Raw genomic sequence first — 27433 nt, forward strand, 5'->3', positions numbered from 1 at the left:
AACCCTGTGCCCCAGCCCTGATCCCCCTCCGCCCTCCAAACCCCTCGGTCCCAGCCCCATAGAGCCTGCAGGCGGAGCCCTCACCCCAACCCCCAATTTCAGAAGCATTCAGGGCCCACCTTACAATTTCCATACCCAGATGTGGCCCTCGGGCCAAAATGTTTGCCCGAGATAAAGAAAGGGTGGGGCAGAAAGACAGACATTGCCATTCCCAATTTACAGACGAGGATCTGAGCAACAGAGAGATCAAGGGAGCTGCTCATGGTTCAGAGAATCTGTAGCGGAGCCAGGGACTGAATGCAGCACTCGAATCCCACTTCCTTAGCCACAACACCATCCTTCCTCTGTAACGAGAGAGCACAGCAACTACCACGAGCTACTTGTCCTCTTGCGTCTCAGACTGACGCGACCGATTTAACATCAACGCCCACCACCACATTGCTCATTTACTGTTGAGCACATTTTTTCCTCATACTGAATCACTGAGCATTGGGTGTGTTGGGTGGAATCAAAATTTAAAGTAGGTTAAGAGAGCGAAGAAATGAATAAAGAACAGCTTGGAAAGTGCAATTAAGAGAACTGGTGTCTGTACTGAGGCGAGTTCTTTTAAATATTAATCATAGCTTCTGCTTTTTCATAGTTTTTGATTATATATTAAATCGTAGTTAACTCACCCACTATTCTCCTCATCACAGCTAGGAAAGCCCACACAAAACGGATTTGACAGTCTGAACATTTTTACCTTTGAAATTTGACAGCTATGATGAGAGCCTATTCCAATGTACTGATGCATTTACAGTTAGCACTCTCCTTGAGCACAGGGCTTTTTCAACCTTCCAGAAAGTTACGTGAATTTAGGGCTCATATAAGGTGCTGAGTGACAGCCCCAGAGACACAAAGTCCTGTATCTACAGAAAACGTACAGTAGAGGCAACGGTGTAGTACAAACTTCATCCACAACTTGATCCATGTGGCTTAACCCTCGAGGAACCGTCTCTGTGGGATTAATTCCATGCCAGGGCCCATTCAATCATTGGCCTCTCCACTGAGAATGCCAACAGAGGGTCCAATTAGCACAAAAGGCAGTCGGGGATAAAGGGGTGGGGTTTGCAGCGTGGGCACCTGACCAGCAAGAACTGGAGAGGCTATATATTTTATTACAAATTCCTTGCGTGATCCAATTCCCAGAGAGCCATTAGAGACCCTTTTGAAACAGTACTGAACTAGCAATGAATCCGACTTAACTGTGATCCTAGCTCTACTCTAGCCAACATACTAGCCAGAATATTTGCAGCACCTCTGAAAGCTGAAAATGCATGATATGTAGTGCTTTGGAGGATGGCTTGGAGAAGTGTGTATGCATGTGTTTGTATATTAAACCTAGGCAAAAGGTAACATCCTGATAGAAAGAGACCTTTATTAAGGCCAGTGGAAGTCCTGTATTGATTTCTTTTATCACCCGATAACAAATGGGAGGTTTCTATTCTGAGCATAAGGCATCTGTTTGCCATTCACTCGCTACTCTTCATCAGTAGGGTAAATTGCATTCAATGACAGGACATGCTTAGTCCTAACCTCATCACACAGCAATTTCTAATAGTCTGCCTACAGATGGCAATTCACAGATGTATTACCATAACTTATAAATAGAAGAAAGCAGAAGTTCTCTTGCCAATATGCGGTGGGTCTTTTTTAAAAAGCTACTCAGCATTGCTCAACTGATCTCTAGGGAGGACTGACGGTCATGTGATTTAGGCACAAGTCTGGAAGAGAAGATCTGGAGCCTATTTCCAGCTTTTCCACAGTTTTCTATGCAATCTCGAGCAAGTAACTTCACCTCTAGCTGTAAAGGAAGGAAAATCCTTACAAGATGTGTAGTAAGACTCAGTCCATTAGCGTTTATGAAGTGCTTTAGGATGCTCAGAAAGAAGAATATTAAAAGGTCTGATTCTCAGGGCCTGGTCTACACTAGGAAATTAGGTCGGTATAACTACATCGCTCAGGGGTGTGAAAATCCACATGCTCTGAACAACGCAGTTAAACCAACCTAACTCCTCTAGTGTCAACAGTGCTAAGTCGATGGGCGAGTTCTCCTGTTGACCTAGCTGCCTCTGAGGGAGATGGATTACCTGCACCAGAGGTCACCAAACTGTGGGGTGCAGCCCTGTAGGGGGGCATGGAGGAAAATACAGGGGGACACAGCGAGCCCAGGCCAGTCCCCATGGGGTCAGGGAGGGAGCACCACCCAGCCCCTCCCCCAGCCTCAATTACCGTCCCGGCGCCTGTCCCTGTCCCCAGCCTTGGAGCAGTTCTGCCCCTAACCGGGGGCCCAACTGCCAGGTCCCACCACAGCCTGGCGACGGCTCCGTTCCCAGCCCCAGACCTTCCCCCAGCTATGATCCCCTTATGTCCGCACCCCGTCCCCTCCCCTCCCGGAGCAATGGTGCCGCTCCCGGCCCTGGTGGAGTGGGAAGGCGAGGACAGGGTCAGTGGGGCCATGACCCTCAAAAGTTTGGGACCACTGACCTACCCCACCGGGAGAACCCCTCCCATTCGCGTTCGTAGCATCTTCGCTGTAGCACTACAGCCCGGCATTGTTTTAAGTCTAGACAAGCCCTCAGTTACAAGAAGGCCTGTTTTCACCACTCTGGCAGTGTAAAGAAGCTTTAAAGTGGTTGTCAGTTACACTGCTCTTTTTACACAACCAGCAGCGCAAAGGGTCCTTTATGTAACTGAGAATTAGACCTTAAGCTTATGTCATCCACTAACGATACTGCACACTAAACTCATAATGAAGGAATTAATTTAAAATCTGAGAATGAAACTCAAATGTTCTGAATTAAGTTTGGAACATTAAAAATTTTGTTTCATACACAGGGTATTTCTATATTATAAACAAATGCCTACGGTATTTAAGTTAAATAAATACAGAACGTAGTTGCATTTCATCTTCAAAGCACTTTCTAGACATCTATTAATTCAGTCCATCACCACTATCACCCCTCCAGTCTGACAGGAATTACCCTATTACGGTCAAGGGTCTGCTCCAGCTCTATTGAAGTCAATGGGAATCTTTCCACTGCCTATAACCATAGTAATTCAGGAAAGAATCCAGGAGTTCTCACTCCCAGGTCATTGGTCTAACCACTAGATATGTAACGGGCTCCAGAGTACATAAGTTCTGCAAAATCATTTGAATAAAATATATTTGAGTCACCCAGTTACATTTTGAAACAAAATTATCCTCAATCATTTGTGTGTCACACATTCCAGATTAAAAAAAATGCGTATCTAGATATGACCCCAGGCTAAGATACATGAAATTTATTCTCATTAGAAAGAACGGCTTCACTACTGCTGAATGGCAAAGCCACAAGTAACAATATCACCCGTATCAAGTGTCAATTTCCAAAACCTCAGAATATTTATTACAGAGACACTCAAGCAGATTTGGTCTAAAATTTGACCTACCTTAAACTTTGTGTTACCCATTGAGGAAAAAGTTTTTTATTTAGAAATGTGTATCGGTGGTACAGGCAGAAAAAAGGATGAGGTAGAGTGCAGAGAGATTTAAAAAAAAAAATTCACACAGCAAGTGGGTGTTAGAACCATATTAGAATTTAGAAGACTATCTCCAAATCTCAAGTTTATTAGCTTGATTCACCCAGATTGTAAAATAAGCTTCTAAGACACCAGAATTCACTAGTCCCCTCTCCTACTTTATTCAGGGTTTCCCCACACCCCACCGCCAATGCTTTTATTAAAGCAGTACAGTATCTGAATTAAGCATCCACTACTGAGATGTAGGCTCTACCCTGTGCGCACACATAAAACATGCCTACACTGCTGGTGATGATTATATTTGACACAAATTTTCTGGCTGCTGGAGTGTGGAGATCAATGTCTATCATGCTGACCAAAACCGTCTCATTGTTTCCTTATACTCTCCTGTCAATTTGTATCCATCTGTTCTCTCTCATTATCTTAGATTGTGAGCTCTTGAGGGCATGGACTGTCTTTGTTCTATATACGTACAGAGCCTAGCACAATGGGGTCCTGGTCCACAACTAGGGCTCCTAGGTACTTTAATAATACAAATAAATAATAATAAAATACAATACATGTTGGTTTATACATTTCATGCTTCCCCCCTCTAGAAAGCCCTGGTAATGTACGTGCGTCCTCTCATACACAAACCAAATCTTACTTGCAGACTGCATTGTAACCTTTCATCAGTAGTGTGATAGGGAGATAGTGTGTTGAAACAATAAACACATCTGCACTCACTACGGGCATGTCTACACTACCCGCTGGAACAGCGAGCGAGCCAGCGGGGGGTGTGTGTGTGTGTGTGTGTGTGTGTGTGTGTGTGTGTGTGTGTGTGTGTGTGTGTGTGTGTGTGTGTGTGTGTGTGTGTGTGTGTGTCGATTTATCGCGTCTAGTCTAAATTGACCACTGAGCGCTCTCCTGTCGACTCCAGTACTCCACCAGAATGAGAAGTGCAAGCGGAGTCAACGGGAGAGCATCAGCTGTTGACCTACTGCAGTCAAGGCACCACGGTAAGTAAATCTAAGTACATCGACTTGGGCTATGCTATTCATGTAGCTGAAGTTGTGTATCTTAGATTGACCCCGCACGGTAGTGTAGACAAGCCCTGTGAGGTTTCCTCCTCAGGAAAACCAAAGTTTAGCATGCAGCTCTACTTGCACTACTTATGCATCAGTTTCATGTGTATTTTCAGGTTGCTGCACTAAGGTAGTTACCACGCATCTTTTTCCAAATCGTGCATTTTAAAATGTATTAACAGGCATCAATTGTGATCTGCTATTGTATATATTGGGTAAAAACCTCTCCCTCCTTTCTCACATCAATCACTGAAGAAATAGTACACAGAAGAAATGAAATCTTAGGTGAGGGAGAAGTAGGGAGTACTGCTGGGTAATTGTGAAGGGGCATCCACCCCACGCTGGCCTGTAAGGGGTTAATGAGCCCTAGGGAGGCTGTGCAAAAAGCAGCCAATAGGAGGTGGGTCTGTGCAGAGCAGCCAATCAGGGCCTGGTAGGCCCATATAAGAAGAGCTGCAGGGCAGAGCAGAGTCAGTAACTGCCTGGAGCTCAAGGAGGGACTATCAGGCTCCTAGCAAGAGGAAGGAGAGCCAGCACCCTGGACAGAGCAGAGCAGGGACCAAGGAAGCTAGAGAGAGCTCCTGGCTGGCCGCTAAGACTGGCACGCTGAGGCCCTGAGGTAAGGGTGAAGGTGCTGGGGCCGCAGGAAAATGGCCCAGGGAAATGTACTGCGAGGTTGGAGGGGACACAAAGTGGCTGCCATCTAGAGGGTCCCTGGGCCGGGACCTGGAGTAGTGGAGTGGGTCCAGGTTTCTCTCTCCCCCCCGCCTCCATGACAGGGTGGCTGGACAGTTGGACTGCAGTACTGGCCCCCCAGGAAGGGCAGAGAGCAGACTGTGCCATGACCAGAGAGCTGTGCCATGAATAAGATGCTGCAGACTTTGGAGTGACGTGGGTCCGGGAGCAGAAGTGACGGCGGGTGAGACACCACCGGGAATGGGTGTACCAACCTACAGAGCTGACCCCCAAGACGACCAGTAGGAGCCCCGTCACAGTAATATTTAGAAACATGATGAACAGATCACATACATATAGTGCCTACACACAAAAACAAAGTAGCTTTAGGCCCGTTTATGGCCTTCTCTCTTAACTCTATGGTTTGTTTTCATACTAGAGAGAGGAGCAAACAACTTTATCCTTCGTAGATACGGAGTGCATCATCCCCATAACATGTTCCATTCTTTACAGCCAGAAGCTTGTAAACCTGAACATTTCAGTCGGCACCGGCACAAATTGCTACTCCTGCACCAAAATTAGTGTTAAGAACAAAAACAACAGGGTAACACTTACCAGCCTGTTCCAACGCTACCAGCATAGACTGCTCGATGAGATCTCGCTCAATGAAGCTGCGAAATTCCTCTGTGTACACGGTGAGATCGGGTAACTGGAAAGTGCAAATAGGCATCTCCAGCAGATGTTCACTGCTACCATTGCTGGAGACGTGGGAGCGGGCCAAAGAGACAATGGTGGAGCTAGCATGGGAAATGCCCCGAGAGAGACGTTTCTCTGAAGCAAGAAGAGAAGAAACATTCAGATGTGAAGATAAGGCCTTATTTGTATTTCCTGGACCACTTTCCCTCGAAGTAAAAGCATTTTACGTAGTCTTCAACTAGCGTTTTAGTTTTGTGGCAAGAATCTGAAGTGCTTTAGCATACAGAATTGACGAGCACTTCTAATTCCAAAAGGGAAGGAAGGAAAACAAAACTGGGTTGTGGAGAAGGACCATAACCTACTCGTTAAACCACCGGTCTCTTGACTCGGTCCTAAGCTCCACTCCCATCTCTGCCCCTACATCAGCATGTGACCCTGGACAAGTCATTTCACTTCTCTATGCCTCAGTTTCCCCAACACTGAAGTTAAAGCCTTCATCAACCAGGAATTAAGGCTTAATTCATGGAAGTGCTTTGAGACCCTCAGATGGAAAGTGCTACAAAAGTGCAAAGCAACTTCAGTGAAGTGATTCTCAGACCACTCACAAACTGCCCGGACTGTACAGAGCCTCACTATCAGTTCACAGCAGCCTAGACTAGTGGCAGGTAAGGAACAGCACTATTTTAAAAGACCGAGAAGGGGTTCCAGCTTGAAGATTAAAAAGAGGCAACATCTCTTTGCTCTGGATTTGGCACTCATACAGCTTGTTATCAAACCACCACTTGAAGACTCACTAGGCTCAGTTTCTGTGCTTCACTTCCAAAAAGGTAAAGCCAATGGAAGTGGGTGGCAAACATGGCTTTGTGCCACCTTTTGCAATCTGTGAATTCTGGGCAGCTACAGGTGCTGAAAACAGCCTCTGACGTAAGTGGGAATGGCCCCTAGTTGCTCAAATTCTGACTTTCAGTATCTCATCCTTGACTGTCTATGGACAGCAATGCAGCCCTGAATCTGCTGAGGCTTGTAAAGGAGTAGCTTAGGATCACTTCTAGTGGCCCTACAATGTGTGTCTGCATCAGGGGAGTTTTCCCCTACCTAGATACCATCCCCTATATTGCCAAAGCAGGGGACAGAATCTGTCCCACTATATTTTAAAAAGGTTTGAATTCTCCTTTGACACATGACTGAGCGCGAATATGATCCAGTCGAAAATCCATCTAGAAATATTGCTTTACCTTGAATAATGTCATCTTGCCGCTGGAGCGGTGGCCGCACTGGTCGAGCAGCTTCTTTTTCCAAGGATTTAAAGTTGCGCCCTTCGTTGAAGGAATGCGGCAGGTTCCCAGCATGCACTTGCCTCAGCTGTTCAAAGTCACTTAGTGCTGCATTCACATCCCAGTTTTTACCTAGTTTGGAAAGTATAATGCAAACTCTCAGTATCAGAGAAAAAGAGTTAAACCACTTTTGAAACATACGCCCCAGAGGAATGCCTTAAATGCAATTTATCAACCTTATCAAAACACGAATTCTAATCTGGAAATAAACCATGAAGACCATGTGACAGAAACAGCCAGCAAGCCTAAAGTTCAATAGTACTCATTGTATATGCTTAGGAGTAGAAGATGGAACAGGGGAAAGCCTCTAACAGTTTTGTATTTACATCAATTTCACACTTTGAAAGATGCCTGTTGTGTCTGCACTGATCTTCAAACTTCCTTCACATTCACCAAGCACTTCCTATGCAGACCAGTTGGTCAGCTGATTGAGGTCAGACTCAATATTGTTTTGTAAGCCTCTTCTACTGTATTTAAGAAATTTATTACAATGTAAGCACCAATTGCTCTCCAATAAAGCTAACAGCACACAGCTTTCCATTCATCATCCACATCAGTGCAGGGCAACACTAGGCTCAAATAGTCATGCATGGTCAAATTCAGTTCTTTTAAAAGTTGACAATTTATTTGGAATTTAAGGTTCTGATCATTCATGTCAGGGATAGGAGAGATTTCTCCCAATAAGAGATAAAACCAAAGTATGAAAGCATGAAGAGTTGCCAGCCACACTAGTTAGCTGGAATACAGAAAAATCAGATGCACTACTAACTGAATGAGAAACAATGTAGCTCAATAGCAAATTCAGTGGGATTGACTGCATCCTTAAAGTCCTCTTCATTTTAATACTATCCACCAATCTGAAAGGATTACAGATAAGATTTATCATCAATATAAAATTAAACCATGTAAATCTTTCAGTATGCAATAAATTGACCTTTTAGAAACAATTGTAATTTTAGATACAGAAAAAACAGATGCCACCAAGTGGGTTATTATGTATGTTGAACCTGCAATACTGAGGATTTATTAACCTCTCTAGAATCTTAATACATTGTTCATTTACTGCTTTAAAACAAAGCCAACACATGCAGTACATTCATTAAAAGGAAAATAGTTCAACTGCTGATTGTCCATGACCCATTATAAGCCAAATCAAAGCAAGTTTCACAATATCTAATTTCCTAAGGCAAATATGCTTCTGAAGTGTTTAACTTCTTCTGAGAGATTTAATTGATAATGTTTAGTGACCGACTCTGCACAGCAATCTGCTTGGTAAATGATCACTTTTTTGAGTCAAGCTTTTTATTTAAAAAGAACTAGCATCAGGAATTTACTGACCCATTAAATCAAAACTTAATTTGCAATCACAAGTCAAAATCTGCCTCACTGGCAAACATACAAACCCAACAATTTCTACTGTTACATTGCTCAAACTTCTGAGCTTTTGAAGCAATACACATCTGTGAATACTTAACTATTATTACAACTTCTGAATTTCTATATTAGCCAAACAATTCACCAAATGCACCCCCATTTTCACAAATAAGACCTTAAGTTTATATGGAAGGATCCCATAGAGTATCAGTTGTGAGGATTCATAAGTATTCACAGATTTACAGGTTTCAGAGTAGCAGCCGTGTTAGTCTGTAGCCGCCTGTTCTTTTCACAGATTTACAGTAAGTTCTGCTTCCTAAAAGCAAAATCAATAGCTAGATCTAGTGTATTTTATTTTTTAAGTTGGCTCAGCATTGAATGACTTCATTATTCTAAATGCAAGATGGAGACAGATACAGCTGTTCAGTGAAACTGCTGCCCAAACTAAGTTTTCACCAGATTTGTGTTATAAGATGCAGCTGTTGGTCAAACTTCCTTTATATTTAAAAAAAGTGAATAAACTATGAAGTCAGCTAAACTAGTATTAGCTCACAAAGTAACTCCCCTGCACAAAATCCCAAAATATGAGAGCGCCTAGGGGCTTGTTTTTGGCTTCAAGTAGAAGCTGCAGGAACTCAGCACCTTTAAATAAGGCCTTACACGCATGCCCTGAAGATGAAACTCTAGCTCTGTCAGACTTAGGGCTTGTCTACACTACCGGATTGACGGGCAGTGATCGATCCAGTGGGGGGTCGATTTATCGCGTCTAGTCTAGACGTGATAAATCAATGGCAGAGCGCTCTCCCGTCGACTCCGGTATTCCACCAGAACGAGAAGCGCAAGCGGAGTCGATGGGAGAGTGTCAGCGGTCGATTTACCGCAGCGAAGACACTGCGGTAAGTAGGTCTAAGTACGTCAACTTCAGCTACGCTATTCGTGTAGCTGAAGTTGCGTGTCTTAGATCAACCCCGCACGGTAGTGTAGACAAGCCCTTAAGGAGAAAGGCAGAGTAAAGGGCCCTGTCCACAGACATACGTCTGTGGGACTGAGACGGACAAGGCAGGTGAGGGTAATATCTGCTATTGGACCAACTTCTGCTGGTGGAAAGAACAAGCTGTCAAGCATCACAGAGCTCTTCATATCTGGGGAAGGTAACCAGAGTGACCAAGCTAAATACAAGTTGGGATAGATTAAGCATAAGGGGATTCACACATGAAGGAGATCACTTAAAAAAAAAATCTGTCCCATTTCATATTTAGCTTGGATACTCTGGTTATCCCCACACCAGAAAAAGAGCTCTGTAAAGTTCAAAGCTTGTCCCTTCCGCCAACAGAAGTTGGTCTAATAAATTACCTCACCTACTTTCTCTCTAATGTCCTTGGACCAACACAGCTACAACACTACAAATAAATATGTAGGTACTGTCAACTCAAGTCTTCCAGCCAACGATAGCTGCTAGGTTAAAATACAAGGAGAGGAAGTTTGATATACATATAAACAAAGACTATAAAGGATTTTATAGATCAACACTAAACAGCTTAAAAGCTAAGACCAGCAACCACTAGATTGTTTATTGTAGAGTATCCTCTTACAAAAAACAGCCAGTTATCCTTAAATCACTGAGACTGCCTGAAATAATGGTTCAAATTTTCTGTCTGAATCAGACTGATACCCCCTGAAACTGTTATGAAAAGAAAGAGTCATGGTGTTTCTGCCCAAAGCCTCATCTGCAGTTAGCAGCAATTAAATTGGATTAATAGCATTCTTCTATATTGAGCCATTCCAAGTTTTAGGAAATAATTACTAAGTTTTAAAAAGCAACATTTAGAATTTAACCTGGAGGAGATTAGTGTGCTCATTTCTGTTACAACAATAATTCTGTTACCTACTACACCTCTACCCCGATATAACGTGACCTGATATAACACAAATTCAGATATAACACGGTAAAGCAGTGCTCCAGGGGGGCAGGACTGCGCACTCCGGTGGATCAAAGCAAGTTCGATATAACGCGGTTTCACCTATAACGCGGTAAGATTTTTTGGCTCTCAAGGACAGCGGTATATCGGGGTAGAGGTATACTGCATGAACAATTTTATATTCTGCTGCTACAAACTGCATTTCTCCTTTCTAAATAAAAGCCTGCATGAGAACTGATAAAACTTAGTTCAGCTACACAAGTGCCTGTTAGCCATCCCCAGATCAACTGCTCGTGTTTTACTTTAAATTAATAGTTCAAGAACTAAAAAGTTGGCCAAATATACTGAAAAAATCTGAGACAAAAATTTACACCAACCCTGTATTCCATATGCTCACAATTGTAAGAAACTTCACATATGTAATACATCACTACCATACAAACTGATGAGAGCAGATATGCTAACTTAATAGATCCTATACAAAAAACATTACAGCGCCTTCAGGTCATCAGCATTATACAGTACAATGAACTGCTTGCTTAATATAAGTAGATTTACACAGCTCTACTCCAGACAAGTTTTATTATTGAAAAAGTACATTTTATCTTATGCATAAAATATTGAACTAGACAAGGATGGGAAGGAGCCAGATAAGGAAGCCAAGAAAAACTCTGGTTATGATATTTTATATTATCTTCAGGGTGTCCTACAAACTCCCAGACTATTTGGAAGAGACAGTCATGCCACTAGTCTTTCAGACTGTAGCTGTCCCTAGATTAGCAATAAAGTCTTAGATTTAACCCCACCACAACACTGCCATTTTTAAACCACCACTAATATCAGATATTTATATAAATAAACTCTTACTATAACACATTAGTAAAGTAATTTAGAGAGAAGAGGAGTGATGTAATATCTTTTATTAGACCAATTTAATAAAAGATATTACCTCACACACCTTGCCTCTAATATCCTGGGCCCGAGACAGCTACAACAACACTGCATAAAGTAATTTTGATAGACATGTAAATAAATATTGTGGAAACTAAATTTTGCATGCAGTTATTTTGGAGAAAAGGGTGCTCCACTGGGCACTACTGTTTAAATATTCTATTATAACTTAATATACATGTCTGTGAATGATAGTGCACTATTTAAGTAGAGGCTAAAGAAAATTTTCATTGAAAAGTGAGCGTGGTTTAAGTAGCTCATACCCATATGGTTTCTGAAAGCAAATGGCAACATGAATTAATCCAATTTCACACACAGACTGCATTGACATCTGAATAACCAGACTGAAAATAAAGGGGTATTCCAGAGGTTAGAACTTCAGTGGAGACAAAAAGGAAATTCACCATGGACATCTGAGATCTGTCAACTATTTCTCCAGAATATTTTGTTTCTGGAGGCCACAAAAAGAAAATCTAACAGTGCACACTAACTGGAAGACAAAAGAACTTAAAACATTAAGCATGGATGATCTTGCCAAATGACATGTTTTCCAGATTCTTTATTTTTGTATTGAAATCCTTACACCTGAAACTTAACACCAGGTCTTGCCAAGCAAAGCCATTTACACTTAACAGCATTAGTAAAGTTAGATTCTAATCAAACTACAAAGCAGGTATAAAAAACTGTAGCTGTGTGTCTGGGTGTAGGAAAGGTAATAATTAAGATACAGGATAATGTGTAATCAGAGTCAGACAGCTTGAAATTCATATGTTCAGCTCCGTATAGTGGACACAAGCATATGGCTCTTTATACACAAAAGGGGCCATACTGCATATTTTCAGCCTTCTTAAATTGTCAAGGTTTTGGATAATTTAACTTTATAAAATATTTCTATTCCAAAAGAACACAGAACCACCACAGGAATCCCCACCAAAATCAACCTAGCTGCCTTGCTCGACCTCTCAAACACTGATTGGCAAATGCAATTAAATAAGGTTTTGTATTAAACAGACTACACATTGCATAACATCTCACTAAGGTATCACCTTTCCTATTCATCCACACAGCTACAACTCATCACCTCGCATCTCGATTACGCAACATCCTTTCCCCTGGTCTTGACAAATGCAATCTTGTTCCCATCATATCCATTCAGAATGCTGCTGCAAGGATAATTTTCCTACCCACTGCTTTAACTATGTCATTTTTCTCTTTGCATCCCGCCACTGGCTCCCTCTTCTCCATCATATCAAACATAATCTACCTGTCTTCACTTACAAGGCCCTTCACGGCCTATTCCCAACCCTACATCTCTCTCATTCAGTATCAAAGAGTCAACTTCTATCTGTCATCAGCCTCCATCACTCGCTTGTTAAATATTTAAACAGGCAACCTCATGCTTTCTTCCATGCTACTCCCCACACTTGGAAGGAGTGCCTCAAACATCCACAGAACAAACTCATTTTCCTTCAAAAAACTCATCTCAAAACTCTCCTTTGCTGCCATGCTGACAGAAAGACTGGACAACATTTAGATGGATTGTGTGCTGAAACCACAGTCTACAATGCTGACCCACATGGTCATATTGCTTCCCTGCTGGTCTCTCTCTACCCCTCTGTTATCTCATCTTATACTTAGATTGTAAACTCAGGGACTATTTTTGTTCTGTGTTCATACAGTGCCTAGCACCACTGATCCTGGGCCATGTCTGAGGCTCCTAGCCACTATGATAATGCAAATAAAAAAACCAGAAGACTGCAGTTGTTCTGCTAGTGTATTATGAAAATTAATTAAGATTACAGCTGTCAAAATAAATAACCACATAAGTATTGGAGTGGGAGAGAAAAAAAATCATAAAATACCTCTCCATCCCAAGCTCAAATATTTCCCCTGAAAGACAACATTCAAAATCCTTAAATGAAACAGTAACTTAAATTAGAAACCAGAAGACATATAAACACACCACAAAACCCACACTCGACAGACTTCCTTCCAGACAACGTTACCATCTGTAAACACAAAGTGAAATCCTGGCTCCAGTAAAGTAAATGGGAACTTTGCCCATCACCCAAAGTAATTTGAAGAGCAAAAGCTCTCTCTCTATATGAATTATCAAGGGGGAAAATGGGAGCTAAGAGGTGAAGCAATTTGCATCTACATTGACAACTTTAGGGCCTGTATATCATTACTGCTGTAGCTCCAAAGTGGTAGTAACCGCAGAGACACTAGTGCAAGTTGGGTGTAGATGTTCTCTAAGTGGGCTACATGTTAGCACTAGTAGTAAACTGACAACATGTCCCATTAAAGAACAAAAAGCAGATGCATCCTAGCATCGTAACTTGATTATAACTTTAAAAAACCCACACTGAAGTACTACCTACCCGAAACTGGCATTTTAAAAACATCTATAGTTAAGATAGACAGTGGTTGGGAGAAGACTTGCTCATTTTTCCCCTCAATACTCTGCTACTAGGTTGAAAGTGTTTATAAATATTAGACGGGAGACTGGACTGAAGTGTGATGTCATTTTAAACAGCTAAAATGATACACACAGTTCTGTTCATAACAAAGATAGACGATTAATCTACACCAGTGGTTCTCAGCCTTTCCAGACTACTGTATCCCTTTCAGGAGTCTGATTTGTCTTTTGTACCCCAAGTTTCACCTCTTAAAAACTACCTGCTTACAAAAATCAGACAAAACATACCAAAAAAAAAAAAATAAAAGTGTCCCAGCCCACTATTACTAAAAAATTGCTTACTTTCTCATTTGTACCATATAATTATAAAATAAACCTACTGGAATATAAATACTGTGATAAACAAGTCATTGTTTGTATGAAATTTTAGTTTGTACTAACTTTGCTAGTGCTTTTTATGTAGTCTGTTGTAAAACTAGGCAAAGCTCTAGATGAGTTTACGTACCCCTGGAAGACCTCTGTGTACCTACAGGGGTTTGTGTACCCCTGGTTAAGAACCACTGACCTACACTATGCTTCTATGAAAAAAAACCCACAAAAATTGCATGTTATCAGAACTGCTACATAGGCAAGAGCTAATATTCATACACTGATAAGAAATGTAGAATTAATTTAATGAGAAATAGCTGTTCCGAACTAGATTTTACAATTCAGATTGTATTTGCTTTGGGATCTGTATGTCTAAAAGCACAACACATCCCCACGGTTGTATACATTTTTGGAAGCTGTAATTTTTAGGATAAAAAGCTGTCCGAGTACTAAATGCATGGACGATTACTAATCTGAGAGATGAGACAAATTTACTGCATTTGTATAAAGCCTTAATCCAAGATCAAGGTTAGGGCAAAGTAACAGAGTAATAGCAGAACTTTTCTGCTAACGTTTGCAAGTGAGTAGTTCAGAGGCAAAAAAGGCACAAGTGAAATTCACACCTTCACAACACGATCACTCACAAAAGTCTGAAACAGCCATATGGTAGAGTACACTGAAACTACACGAAAGGCTCTTTTCCCAGTACAATTTGTTCAAGCTTTAGAAAACACCTCTGATCAAACCGATTTTTTTTAGCCCTTTAGATGGTTGCTTATGGTGTGCACCATGCATGAACAAAAAGGCATATTCCAACACTATACTTTTGTTTTATGCATTCTACCCCAGCAATCATTTGAGGTCCGTTACCGTAGTGACATGGAACATGAGATCAAGCCAAGATTTCACTAACTGTACTACAAAGGTAATCTTAATATGTGTAGTACTACCCCCACTGACAGCCGACCTGCCCCTCTCTTGACTCCTTTTTTCTATCATTTGTACCAATACAAAACCTACTGAAGAATTAACTATTCCTACCCCATCACTCACTCTTTACCTTCAAGTAGGTCTCTGGCCAGTCCTGGCTCCGCCCCCGTTGAGCGAACAAAATCCGACAAGACGACATCCATATCCAGGGTCATGTGATCATGAATTCCTTGCAGGCAGTTGGAAACAGCTGGGACATAGATCAAAGCTTAGTCTTCAATCTAAGAATGAAATGTACACAGCTCATGTTACAAAGTATAAAATAATTAGCCTGGCAATGCAGGCTATGAGCAAACTGGGAAGTATCCAATAGCAGATGGTTCATTCTCATCTTTTAAAAACTCATTTTGTTTCAGGATTAGAGGTGGCTGCTTGCCTGACTGTTCACTAATTGATAGCGAATATGAATTATGTTGCTATTCCTGTTTCCTGGAACACCACCCTAATTGTTTCAATACACCTAAATTATGTGACAGAATCATAGAATCTCAGGGTTGGAAGGGACCTCAGGAGGTCATCTAGTCCAACCCCCTGCTCAAAGCAGGACCAAACCCAACTAAATCATCCCAGCCAGGGCTTTGTCAAGCCTGACCTTAAAAACCTCTAAGGAAGGAGACAGGAACCATAACGGCTTGTGAGACCAGAACTTTTTAACTAAACCTAAATTAGATGTTATCCAAAACCAGAAACAGAGTGGCAAAGAATATTCAGTGTACAGATATGTGGCTTTACTAACTAAAGGAATATAAAAGCTGACTCACTTAAGAACAGCCATTCCTTTAGTCAGTAGGACTTATTTCAAAACAGTAGCCGAGTAGTTAGCAAAATAAATTAGTTTATCTAGAGAATTTGCAGAAAGGTTTTCTTATCTCGATATCTGTACTGAGAGCAGTTCATCCTTGACCTCTCATCTAGAGACATTCCTCTTCAAAGCATGTTTGTAATTCACAAGAAAAAAATTACAACAAACCGATTTTCATTACTAGATGCAGTCTATACAAAACAAACTACTTTTCAGGCTAAAAAATTATCCTTCCTTTGGACTAGAACAGTTTACCAATCAAACTTTGTACTAGGCAGAAACCATTTCAGCATGCACTTGCTTTAAAAAAAAACAAACCATTAATAAAGCTTTGAAATAGACAGTGAACAGCTTTATTTGCAAAACTTTCCATTCACATTTTTCAGTTACAAAACCCTCCAAGTCCACCTTGTAAAGACAACAATGATGTACTTCAGGCTTGGTGGAAATATGAATCAGCTTAGCAGCCTTTGCAATTTTCCGTGCAAGACCTCTTTCTGCCTATAGTCACTACCCTCCTCAGTAAAAGGCCTCTGGAAAGAGGTATACCAAAAAAAGATCCATCCAATGGCTAAATCTCTTCCTATGAATCAAACAAACAAGCCAATCCTAAAAATTTAAGTCCAGGCGCAAGATTTATGTAATTTAAATGTAAGCAATTCCAAAGATTTGAAAAGTCACATGTAAGGTATGTGCTCCTACTTAGACATACAACTCCAGATTTGCTACGTTCCTCTAGGTAAAAATCAAAGTATGCATCCACAGAAGTTTGGACCAAGCAAATATCCTGGAGAAATTAAGCAGCACTGTAGCTAAGGGGCTAGTTTCAAACCTCTATTTTCGGGGAATATAAACAGTTTGAAAATTTCATTCTAAACTGAAACTTGGCATACAAATCAGAGCGGAGGAAAAGTGCGTGTAAGATTGATTAAGATAAGATATTTCCACTACTCTACCAAGACAGACTAACCCATTTACCCTACCAAATGTCAAAAGTTTCTAGGCCTATGAAAGATGAGAACTGCAAAATGGCATGAAGATCTCAAACTCTAACTAAAGTAAGCAAACAAGCAAGCATTAACTTTGAATTTTCTGTCTTTTTTGTTATCTTAATGTAATTGTGTGTTTGCTAATTACACATGGATTAACTTCACACACAGAAAAACCACAATATTTATCACCACTTGTGCAATTTCTGGACTGTCCTCATTTGTAGGCTATAAAAATATTAGCATATGCAAGTATAAAGCAATTTTTTTTGCTGGCAATATGTGGGGACCCTTGCTTTGGTTATGATAATCAGGTGTAGAAACGTCTCTACGTTCTAGCTCTGGGTCACACACTCATATCCTTTACATGCCACCTAACCTCTGACAGATGCTATATTCCGTGTTTACACAGCTTTTAGATGAGAGCTTGTGTATTGCTGGAACCAAAGATAATCTCATATTTCCTTTTGATGGTTTCAGCAATTTTTTAAAAAGTTACATAGCAAAGCACTGACCTTTGAAATGTAGAAAAAAAGCAGCAAAAACAGCCTACACCCATTCACCCAGAGCATTTACAGTTGCTTAGAAAACTCCCTCATGCAAACGAACGTCAATATCTCAGAAGCGAAGCAGACGGAAAACTTCAGTTCCGAAGACACAGTAATGAACTTTAAGCAGACTAATTGCCAGGGTTCAAATGAAGAAACATCCACACCCTCATTAGTTTTTGGGTTGTGTGTTTTTATGTAACACATCTACTTGCGGTTTCACCATCACTATGGCTACAGGGAGGGAAAGCTGGAGCTGCACCATGCAGACTAGAGGTCACGATCTCATAATCCAGACCAAACTAGACCAAGACCTCGAAACTCTGTTTAGGATAAGAGTGTGCTTTCTACTCACCACACCAATGCCCAATATTTTTACAACAAATACCTCAAAGAACTGAAGCACAAGCACACATGCTGGCCATAAAAGCAATAGCTCATACAGAGATTAAGGTCAGAAGGGACTGCCGTAGTCAACTAGCCTGACATCCTGTTTAGCACAGGCCATTGAATTTCACCCAGTAATTCCTACATCCACTCCAATGACTGGTAGCTGAACTACAGCACATCACTAAATCAAGCTTGGATGTCTTAAAGACCTCAAGTGATGGAGAACCTATCATATCACTTAGTTAATTGTTTCAACAGTTAACTACCCTTACAATTAGAAATGCACACTCTGATTTGAATTTGACTAGCTTCAACTTCCAGTCATTGATCTTATTTCTTTAACTGCAAAATTATCTGATTGCTTCACAAGTGTAAATATATTCATCCTCGACACCTCCTGTGAGGCAGAGAACTACCTCACCTCCTTCTTTCCCAGCCCCCAATTTAACAGACAAGCAAAGCACAGAGATTTGGTGGTTGATTCAAGGTGACACGGGAAGCTTGCAGCAGATCTAGGATCTCCGAATTCTCAGCCAGTGTCTTAAAACAGAAGAACTAACACCTCCTCATCTACACATGCTCTAAAGCAGATTATAAATAAGATTAGCTCAACTGAGGAATGTAACCCATGAGTTGGGTTTCCTGCTTGCTGTAAAAGCAACAAACACTAATGCAAAAAAGTGTTAGGACTGGTTTTAACATACACAACATTTACATTGCTTGCAGGATGCACTAGTGGACGCTAAGTCCTTTCTGTGCTCCCTGAAAGCTCATCCACAGAATCAAAGATGCTTCACAGGAAACATTTTGTTTTAATCTCTTCCCTTCAAAATCCAGTTTACGTAACACTTTTCACTGCAAAACAAAACAGGTTTTAAACAGAAAGTCTAAGTGTCCTTTTTTTATTTTAAATGTACTTTTCACTATGTATTCAGTTTTACTTTGCAACTGCATTCATCCTGCATAATAAAAGTTAGTTCAGTCAGTTTCACTTTCAAGACACACATTAGCACAATGCTGAAGTTACTGACCACAACCAAAACAGTGAAGTGGGTTAAACGCAAATAAACATCTCACTATTTTTGTCTTTTTTTAAATTCAAGACTAAGTTATTTTCCATCATGTGTTTTTTAAAAACCAAGGCCCACCTTTTGGAAATAAATGACCCAATCTCTCCCCTCCACCCCCATTAGTGCTTCTCTGTTAGATTCATACGACTAACACTGTAAATAGGATCAGAAAAGCTTCAGATAAATCAGTATCTGAGACTTGTTTTATCATTGGCTTCAGATTTGGCTATACCCCAAATATGATCATAATTCACTTTCTGAACCCAAATTTGCCGTGAGTGAGATGGGATACCATCACTTCTGTTTAAAGTGAGCCAACACTGAAGTTAAACCAGACAGTCACAACAGAGGTTAGCCTCTACCTCCTCAAGTTCCTCACTAATTCCTAAGCGATTGTTTCCAGCACTGTGTAAACTCTGAAGTCTCTCTCTCACACCAACAGAATTTGGTACAACAAAAGATATTTCCTTACCCACATTGTCTCTTAAATATCCTGGGACCAACATGGTTACAACACTGCATGCAGAGATCAGTCTCATTCACTCACTGAGAGATAGTGCTACCACCTCTAACACACAAAATATAAGAGGAGGAATTACTGACAAGTCACAACATTTACCCACACACTCAGATTAAACGGAACTGTTGAAGGCTTTCCTACAGCCAACACATTCACACCTAAAAAAAGGTTTCAGTGGTGGCCGTGTTAGTCTGTATCATCAAAACGAATGAGGAGCACCTGTGGTACGTTAGAGACTAACACATTTATTTGGGCATAAGCTTTCGTGGGCTAAAAAACCCTCTTCATCAGATGCACGCAGTGGAAAACTGAGCGGGGGGGGGGATGGGATAGCTCAGTGGTTTGAGCACTGCCCTGCTAAACCCAGGGCTGTGAGTTCACTCCTTGAGGGGGCCACTTAGGGATCTGGGGCAAAAAATCAGTACTTGGTCCTGCTAGTGAAGGCAGGGGGCTGGACTCAATGACCTTTCAAGGTCCCTTCCAGTTCTAGGAGATGTGTGTGTGTGTGTATACACACACATACACCCAAATAAATGTGTTAGTCTCTAAGGTGCCACAAGTACTTCTCATTTTTTACACCTAAAACAGTTGTTACTCTTAACAAGCTATTATGAGACACCACCATTTTCTTGTCTTTCCTTGCCTTTTACAATGGATACTTAGTTTATTCTACTTATGCTAGAGAAAGCAGACATCTTGGGGTACCTAGTTACTACTACACTGTACACCTACTTACTATACAGGTCAACCTCATTTAGGGACTGGCATACAGACAAACCGCAACAGTTTAAAATCAGATTGAAAACTGATTCAGTGACACTAGGGCAAACCTTTATGTGGACACATATTGATCTAAAACGGGTTAGATCTGTTTAGCTTGCACCTATAAATGTACTAATAGAAGCTAAACCCACATAAACCAGGTTTAAACCCTATTAGGAGAGTCCACAGAGCCTTTTGAACCAATTTAACTGAATGGATTTAAAAAAAACAACAACAACAACACCTTTAATTAAGCCAGTGCGCAAGTTGCATTTAGACAAGGGCCTAAACCACAACTCCAAGCTGCGCTGTAACTAGGTCCCCCAACACAATAGCTTTTTGTATTGTGGATGGGACCAAAGTGCCTTTCACAATGAAACAGCTGTGCCGGACAGTATCAATGCAGCAGTGCTCAGATGCATTTATTTCTTGTATCAACAGTACCAATGGAAGTGCCACACACACAGCACTTAAAGGTCTTTCAAGGTTAATCAACTCCAGAATTCATCCCTGTCAAGATTTCCAATGCAGTGAAAATTTCAGATGCAGTAACAGAGTTGAGAATAAAGCACAGGAAACACAGCATCAGACCTCTTTAGCATGCTGAGCTACATCAGCCGAGACCATTTAAAAAAAAACAAAAACAAAAAAAACAAAAACAAAAAACCAAGCTTTTGTTAGCTTCTGAATGGCCAGAAGGATAAGCTTGCATTGCAATAGGAATAATAAAAATAAGTGAGGCTTTGTTTTTTCTTCCTGTCAAATGCAGGATAGGCAAAAACACACAAAAATCCTCTTATGGACACAAACGAATAGTACTAGTAAAGTGATGAATACAGCTTCCTTGATCTCCAGACAAACGTATTCAGTACTTCAGAAAGATGACCAAATGGTGCTGCCATATAAGTGAAGGGAGCTCAGTAAATATTAAGGGACTGGGGAATGCTTCCTCTTGTTTCTGCCGCCAGTAATAGGAGTATGTCTTCAAAATCAACACTAAATGCAGCAGCTGAACATAAACATCCTCCCTCAAAGTTCTTTACGGAACCTATTTTCCTTCTCCAGTTGACATCTCAAGTTCTCTAGCAGCTTGCGCCTAAAGGCAAAGGCATTTACTCCAAGGCTTCTTTACATCACTCCGGCAGGGTAAATGGGCCTTAAAGTGAGGGTATGTCTACACTATGGAGGCTATGAGGCCATGTGTTGGCACAACCCCATAGCACAGATGCAGTCTACACCAACAGGAGTTTCTGGCAGTATAGGAACACCGCCTTCCCAAATGAAGTTAGCTCTGTCAACGGAAGCCCTCTTTCGTCAACATAGCTGTGTCTGCTGAGGCTTTTGTTGCAGAGCTACATCGGTATTTTTCTTCCATACCCCTCACCAACATACCTATGCGGATATATTTTTCAGTTTAGACCAAGCCTTAGAGTAATTATACATATAGAGACAGATTCTAAGGCTAGAAGAAACCACTGGGGTCATTTATTCTAGTCCTTCAGCCTGTGTTATACAGGAGGTCAAACATTCCTGAAATAATTCCTGTTCGAACGATACCATCTCTTTCTTAAAAAAATCCAGTCTTGATTTAAAAGATTCCAGTGATGGAGAATTCATCACAACACTTATCTGTACATTAGTTTAATTAAATTGGTTTGAGTAAACCAATGCAAACTCCTGTGTTGACGATCATTTCAGTATAAAAGCTCGTCTATATGCAGAAATGGTATCGTTAACTACACTTGTACGGTTAAAGCAGTATAACCTCCCCTTCACTCCCCAGATGGATGCAGTGCCTTCTACTAGTATAGCTTCCCCTGTACAGGAAAAGGAATAAAGCTAAACCAGTCTAACTGCTTCCATACTAGATGAGCTGGTATAACTATTTTGGCAAAAAAAATTCACATCCCTATGCAAAATATTTGTACCAGTACAAAAACTGGGTAAAAGTGTAGTTTGTTTGGTTTAACTTAAATGTGTTCCCAACCAGCTTGAGCAAAGTTGAAGAAAACCAGTCTTAGGGCATGTCTACACTGGGTTCACAGTGGCACCGCAGTAAAAATCGCTCGTGTAGCTGCTCTATGCCAATGGGAGACAGCTCTCCCATAGTCTAATAAAAGCACTCCATGAGCAGCAGTAGCTACGTTGACGGGAGAAGCTCTCCCGCCAACATAGCATTGTGCATACTACCACTTATGCCTGCAAAACTTATGTCACTCGGGAGGTGTTTTTTCACACTCCCTGAGCTACGTTAAGTTTTGCCAACATAAGTGGCAGTGTAGACATGGCCTTACTCTAGCTCAGGGATCGGCAACCTTTGGCACGCGGCCCATCAGGGAAATCCACCGGCAGGCCGGGCCAGTTTGTTTACCTGCAGCGTCTGCAGGTTCGGCCAACCGCAGCTCCCACAGGCCGTGGTTTGCCGTTCCAGGACAATGGGGTCTGTGGGAAGCGGCGTGGGCCGAGGGATGTGCTGACCACCGCTTCCTGCTGCCCCCATTGGCCTGGAACAGCAAACGGCGGCCAGTGGGAGCTGCGATCGGCCAAACCTGCGGACACTGCAGGTAAACAAACCATCCCAGCCCACCAGCGGATTTCCCTGACGGGCTGCATGCCAAAGGTTGCCGATACCTGCTCTAGCTTATAAAAGTGTCCACATAGGCATTTACATCGGTTTAGTTATACTAGTTTTAAATTCACTCTAGGTTATACCAGTGTAACTCTGTGTAGATTTACACCACTTTAACAATGCCAGAAGTGTGTAACGGGGCCTTAGCGTAACTGAGAATCAAATCAATAGTATTTAGTACCCAAGGCATAATTTGTTTCCCTGGATGCTATGACCCAATCATGTAACTACAGAAAAATTTAAGAAATGTAAGAAAACAAGCTGTGTAAAAAAATTAGGGTGAAATTTAAAAGGCACTTAACTCACTTAGAAACAGGGCCCCACTGGAAGTCAATGGGATATGCAATCATAAGTTACAAAGGCATTTTTTTATTTATTCTTACAATGTTTTAGTTTGCTTTATTTAGTCTGTTTTACGCACACAGGGATTAAAGCATACTGGGTTTCTGACTTGCTTTTTTTTTTTTTTAGTTTCTTCGATATTACAACAGGTTATATAATTCCATCACATTTACGATTTCTGATTTGCAAACTTACTGTATAAAAAACATTCAATTGATGCATCTGAAGAATTGAGCTGTAGCCCACAAAAGCTTATGCTGAAATAAATTTGTTAGTCTCTAAGGTGCCACAAGTGCTCCTGTTCTTTTTGTGGATACAGACTAACACGGCTGCTACTCGGAGACCTGTCAATTGTTATACGTTATCCTTCTGAATTCTACAAATACTCAACATATTTAATAGTTGAGAAAAAATATTTTTCTATTTGGCTACTTACATTTTAAGCCTTTTGAGGATGTTATATGTTTATAAATTATGTAAACTATAGTGCTGTGTGTGAAAAAAACAGGTTTCCGTTTTTGTGTAAAATGAAAATAATTTGAAAATGCAGTTCTCAAATTCTCCTTTAGTGGGGTCCAATGCATTCACTGTCCTAAAGGCCTGTGGTAAGATTCCTAACTGATAAAATACACTTTGGCAGAAACAAGTATCCCAATGATTTGGGCAGGTTTTTTTCTACAGAATTTTTTCTTCTTGTGAATATTTGCCAAGTTCTATATTCTTTTGGGAGATCTGAAAATATCCCATTGATGCTTCCCTTGAATATGTTTCTCTCTACTCATTTAATTTCACTGTTGAGCTTTCCAGGAGTAAGCAATTTATTTAAACATTAAGGGAAGCATGCTGGCTTTCCAAATTACATTTTCAGACAGCCATAAAAGGCAGTTCCTTAACACATTTTTTCCCCCCAAATCAGGATGTTTGTTATTTTGAAACACTTTGAAATGATTCCCACTAACTTAAAGGTTTAGCCTTGGAAGCTTTAAGCCCATGTCTGTATTACGGACAACAATGACACTGGAGCTGCTGTAGCACCATACCCTAGATGCTTTTTCCAGCGACGGAAGTGGTTTTTCCCATTACTGTAGGTAATTCACCACTCCAAGCAGCAGCAGCAGCATAATTCTTTCATTGACCTAGCTGCGTCTACACTTTCAATCAGGTTGGCAGAGCTCTGGGGTGTGAATTTTTCACAACACTGAGTGCTGTAGCCATGTCAACCTAACTTTTAAATATAGATGAGACCTAGGTTTGGTTTACAAAGATACCAGAATCAGTGAAGCTTCATAACTGATTACACTAGCTATATTAAAGAAGTATTTCACAGAATTTCAAAATGGGCATCAAGTATATGAACCAGGTGAGAATTCCTTACAATAACCCTCCTTGCTGTGAAAAGACCAGGCGGTTGCCTCCCAACAATTCTTTGCACTCCTTTTTGGTACTGATATTAAACCCTTTGCCCAAAGAATCCAGGATGAACACTGAGATAAAATAATCAAAACTGTCAAACACAATGCCCCTGGGGGCACCTGCTTTGTCAATAGATTTCTGGTACCAGAGCCATCGAACATTACAAATCAGATCTATTTCACCCATAGGTTAGATACCTGTGGGTTTCTTGGCTCAGACTTGGTAGTAGTGCCAGATACTTCAATGTTTCAAGTTGGCCAGACCATCTAAAAATAGGAGTGGCAACTACTTCACGGAGTAGTTGGGATACTTAATTCATTAATATTTACAGTGCTTTGAGATCCTCATTTGGAAGGTACTGTGTAAGAATGTATCAGGGGGTAGCCGTGTTAGTCTGGATATGTAAAAAGCAACAAAGAGTCCTGTGGCACCTTATAGACTAACAGACGTATTGGAGCATGAGCTTTCGTGGGTGAATACCCACTTTGTTAGACGCATGTATAAGAATGGTGCATTATTGATTTTCCCCTAGAGAGGGAGCTCTATACACAGAGGTTGAAGAATTTAATTCTAAACTGGACCTCACAAGAAGTGTTTACCTTCCATCTGGAAACGTGCATGGAATAAGGACTTCAGTAGTCAGATCACCTGAGAAGTAAAGAGCTGCATCAGGAAGTCAGTATGAAAATACTTCCTATGGTTTGAATGGCACAATAAATATAAGCTTTCCAGACTGCTTATCCTCAGATACGGTTTTCCTGACATTATTTTAGATAACATGTTTTTTGTGGCAGGAATAGTCTTCCAGCAAGTCTGCACAGTTTCTAGCACTTAGGGTACAACTGTCAAAAATACCACAACCAGACCTTCAGATTTGTAAGAGCTGTAAACCCAAGTGACAGTATCCTATTTCCTCAATGAAAAGACATGGTAAATTGGTTTTGGGATATCTTAGCATACATGACATTACAATCTACACAAGTTAATGTTTCTATAGTTATTTCCACTCCTTCAGAGCCAGCTCCACCTAAATCAGCCTGTCGTTTGTAGCCCAATTTAAGGAAGCACTTTGCATTCAGACAAGCAACTTGCAGAGATCATTCTAGCAATTAAATTAAATGGGCCATTGGGCCTTCAGTTCATAAATGTTATAGACTATTATAGTCTCCTCTGCTTTGGTCCTCTAGTCTCTACCCTCATTTTCAGCTCTTATAGCCTGTTTTTTTCCTTCTAATGCAATTCCCCATAAATTTGCTCTGCTCCCCTTCCAGTCTTGGGGTACATCCACTCTAGAAACGCTGCAGCTGCACTGCTGGAGCATGGACACCGACAACAGCGATGGAGTGGCTTCTTCTGTCACTACAGTAAATCCTGCGAGAGGCTGTAGCTAGGTTGACAGGAGAATTCTTCCATCAACCTAGCAATGTCTACACTGGGGTTCGGGCTGGCATAAGTACATTGAACAGGGAGTGAATTTTTTTTATTTATTTATTTTAAAAACAGCCTTGAGCAATGTACTTTAAGCCAACCTAACTCTGTGGACCAGCCCTTGTTCTCCACACGGGACCCAGTCACAACTGTATTAAAGTAAAGGTCTAGCGGCCTTGCTGCCATCCTACTTTTGTCACTGTTCTCACATGCACTCCAGTTGACTTACTGCTTGTCAATGGCACGACACTGAGATCTATGTTCTGTGAACTCGGTCTCACACATTTCTGTGTTCAGCACATTAAAAACAACTGAGGTATAAAACTTATGTAATGAAAACAGGAAAAATAGTTAGTCACCAGTGCACTGAAAATGCAGTAAATTATAACTCTAATACAGAGGTCGGCAACCTTTCAGAAGCGCTGTGCCGAGTCTTCATTTATTCACTCTAATTTAAGGTTTCGTGTGCCAGTCATACATTTTAATGTTTTTAGAAGGTCTTTTTCTATATGCCTACAATATATAACTAAACTATTGTTGTCTGTAAAGTAAATAATGTTTTTAAAATGTTTAAGAAGCTTCATTTAAAATTACATTAAAATGCAGAGCCCCCGGACCAGTGGCCAGGACCCAGGCAGCGAGCGTGCCACTGAAAATCAGCTCACGCGCCACCTTTGGCACGTGTGCCATAGGTTGCTTACCCCTGCTCTAATGGAATACAGAGACCATAGTAATGCTCACTGATTGGTTACTATTGAGAACATTACATCTTTACAGCTTGCAACTTTTAAGACACTTTATTTTCTTGACATTTTCGCTATTATCCATGGTTTATGCCAACAATAACCACCCCACTAGATCAGACATTTCATGGTAAATTGACTGGTTTGACAAAAGGCCGTAGTGGAGAACCATAGAGCCCACCATAACCACTTAGCAGGAAGTGCCCTCCCACTAGAATAATACATTAATTGAAGCAACTTTAAACCCTTCTTCCTCTTGGTCAAACACTTCAAAACAGTAATAGTTTATTTGTCTGGACATTTCCCCTCCTCCAACATTTAAGTCTTGCTTGAATTTATGATATTACAGACTCAAATCCTACTGTATACAACCCCAGAATTTGGCAAAACAAATCTCACTAAAATTCAGTTTCGGAACCTGGCACTGGTAAATACATCTTGCAAT

General features: G+C 41.0%; 1 protein-coding gene across 4 annotated transcripts in view; it reads right to left on the reverse strand.

The window, feature by feature from the left end:
- The window catches only part of OTUD7B (OTU deubiquitinase 7B), an 83659-nt gene that overhangs the window by 37638 nt on the left and 18588 nt on the right, over positions 1–27433 (reverse strand). For 3 of the 4 annotated variants that reach the window (XM_039513091.1, XM_039513089.1, XM_039513090.1), the window contains exons 2-4: positions 15423–15573; positions 7232–7402; positions 5916–6131 (exon numbers count right to left, since the gene is read on the reverse strand). In XM_039513091.1, the coding sequence (XP_039369025.1) occupies positions 5916–6131; positions 7232–7402; positions 15423–15507 (472 nt within the window). In that variant the 5' untranslated portion in view covers positions 15508–15573. The remainder of the gene's footprint in view (positions 1–5915; positions 6132–7231; positions 7403–15422; positions 15574–27433) is intronic. The other variant, XM_039513092.1, reaches the window with a different exon arrangement.

The sequence above is a fragment of the Mauremys reevesii genome, linkage group 24, assembly GCF_016161935.1.
Source record: "Mauremys reevesii isolate NIE-2019 linkage group 24, ASM1616193v1, whole genome shotgun sequence".
NCBI lineage: Eukaryota > Metazoa > Chordata > Testudines > Geoemydidae > Mauremys > Mauremys reevesii.